Source organism: Rhagoletis pomonella, unplaced genomic scaffold, assembly GCF_013731165.1.
Source record: "Rhagoletis pomonella isolate Grant_MI unplaced genomic scaffold, Rhpom_1.0 Rhpom_scaffold_00007, whole genome shotgun sequence".
Taxonomy (NCBI): Eukaryota; Metazoa; Arthropoda; class Insecta; order Diptera; family Tephritidae; genus Rhagoletis; species Rhagoletis pomonella.
The window spans coordinates 30,633,220-30,635,702 of record NW_023458561.1 but is presented as its reverse complement, the minus strand read 5'-3'; the positions used below and the strand labels follow the sequence as shown (position 1 = coordinate 30,635,702).

At 38.7% G+C, this 2,483-nt stretch overlaps 1 protein-coding gene across 1 annotated transcript; it reads right to left on the bottom strand.

The window, feature by feature from the left end:
* Positions 1–231: 231 nt before the first annotated feature.
* Positions 232–1,857, bottom strand: LOC118743780. The gene has a single exon (XM_036476543.1). It carries the CDS (start codon positions 1,855–1,857, stop codon positions 322–324), a length of 1,536 nt encoding a protein of 511 aa, XP_036332436.1. The 3' UTR covers positions 232–321.
* Between the last annotated feature and the right edge of the window lie 626 nt (positions 1,858–2,483).

Below are 2,483 nucleotides of genomic sequence, written 5' to 3'. Positions count from 1 at the left end.
GCAAGGTTAGCTCTTTTATGAAATCAATAGAGAGGAACACCAGCTTAGCTAGATAGGCAAACAACCTTCCAGATATAAGTAAATTAAAGTCCTGTTAACTGACGAATCAATCAATCAAAAATCTGCAGCCAATTTTATTAACTGAAACACGGTTCAACATTCAATGATATACGTAGAAACATCAATTTATTAAAGCGAATAATACACTCTCACTTAAATGTAAATGTCTGATTAATAATTTTTGCATGATTGCTATGCAGTAAATTTAAAACATAATGCCGAGCTTCAAAATCATACCCGACCTCTTACAACTATTTTCTTTTATCTCTGCTGCTTAACTATTACCTTCTTCGCTGCTCGATTTTTATGCCAAAGCTCAGCGCAAAATACACAAATTGCTACGCTCATGCCAATTCCATACAACCACCACAACCAGAAAAAATCATTCAAACCCATTGGATTCTGTTTCGCAGGCATAATTTTAGTGGTATTTAATATTTTTGCTGCTATCATGTCGTCATAGCATTGGCTTTTCCATAGCTCAGCCAGTCCAGCGCTCTGTATCTGGTGAATCAATTTGTTGAGCGCTTCCCTGTAAATGGAGTGCATCTGCATTGGTATTGACATCGGAATAGATTTGCTTACGTAAACTCCTTCCCTTACATAGTAAAGTGGTCGTGGTAAATAAGATTGAAGACGTAACAACACGGGCAAAAGTGGGCTAAGTATTACGTAAGCATAGTTTCCCTTCATACTTGTTCGTTCGTTTTGCACTTTATAAATCGAAGGTTCAATTATCAGCCTTAACATTTTAGTAGACTTTGTACCGATATATAACGGAATTATTTCGGATTCCATTTGACTTACTTTGATTGCAATTTGAATCTGTGCAAGATCTTCGAAAGTTCTTACAAGAGGGTATTTAGAGGGCTTGCTGGTTGAATACGACTGCAGACCGGCAGAAAGGAATGTGCTCACGAAAATTCCACTTAGAAAGAGAAAAAAATACATAAAACGTTTTATCTTCCGGGTAATAGCGGAGATTTGTAAATACGATGACTGTCCAATTATACAACGGAGTACCACGTTAGTGAGCATCCAGATAAACAATTGTACAATGCTTTTTAGAGAACGCCGCTGCTGAAGTACACTTTCGAAGGTGAGTACGATAGAGAACAGGAAAAGTAATAGTAGCATAGATAGACCTAACATTGAATTTAAAATAAACCAAAGCACTTCACCGTCAGGTACCAGCGGAGGCATTGGCAGCATAAATATCCAGTCCACTGGCTGCAACGTTGTCGATAATTCAACACCGGTTCTCCTACTATCTGGAGACGCTATTCCGACTATTATATCGACTGTGTTATTTTGTAGTAAACCACTCCACACCGTTCCACTTTTAGACACATCTGGCTCCACCGGTACTGGAAGAGTGAGAGTGCTATTGTTTCTCTTGGCGAATTCACGCAAAATTTTAATCAAATATCCATCGATTTGCAAAGTGCCGTCCCGGTCGTGCCACACAAAAGTCCATGGATGAAACTGGTCGGGAACAATTCTAATGGCGGTACCTCTCATATTCCTTATGCGATCGGGAAAGCAATTATCTTCCAATGTTTTGCGTTGGATATAGAACTGAGGAAAATAGCTGAAAGTGTAGAAATGTCCATCAACCGCATGGTCTCTATAGATGCTGATCACATTCAGTAAGTGCATTTGGGCACAATACTCGAAAAGTAACTGTTGTTGGTGCTGCAGGTCGTGGCGCTTTTCGGACGATGACTCGGTGGTGTACTCCGTATTCCAGATGAAGAGAATGCGGATATGGCGATAATTTCCGAGGCAGGCAACCATCTTTGCCAATAAATTGGGCACAAAAATCTGAGGCAAGCAACTGATGAGAAGCTGTTCATCATTTGAGTGGTTAGACGGATTAGCGCAAGGAGTATTCGGTTGCAGCAAACTAACAGTGTCATTAGCGCTGAGCATTCGGATGTCCTCATCACTGAGACAACTCTGTCCAGTGGCGCAAGCATTAATGATTTGTAATGTGTTGATTTTGCGTTCCAAATTAATTTTATTTATAATTTGTGTAATATTCAAAATATTTTCCGAGTTCAAGTTAAACTGTGGATAAGCAATTAGCAGTGGAATTCTGAAGAGTATCAATATTATGCTTAAGTGCTCCATTTCGCTGCTTATTCGAGCTACACTCAACGCGTATGGCTGAGAGACTACTTCGAAAGCAATTCATTATGCGTTCATTTATATACTTTTTACTTTAAATATGGGAAAAAGTTAAAGCTTTGTCGCGACTAATCACAAAGCTAGTACACGTGCAGGAATAACTTTCTGAAAGATTTTATCGTTTTGAAAATTAATACCTACGCATAGTAATAAATGGAGTTATTTCAATTATTAGCGCAATATCATCAAATAAAGGCTTTTATGTCAGTCCATTTAAAATGCAAGGCTAGTCG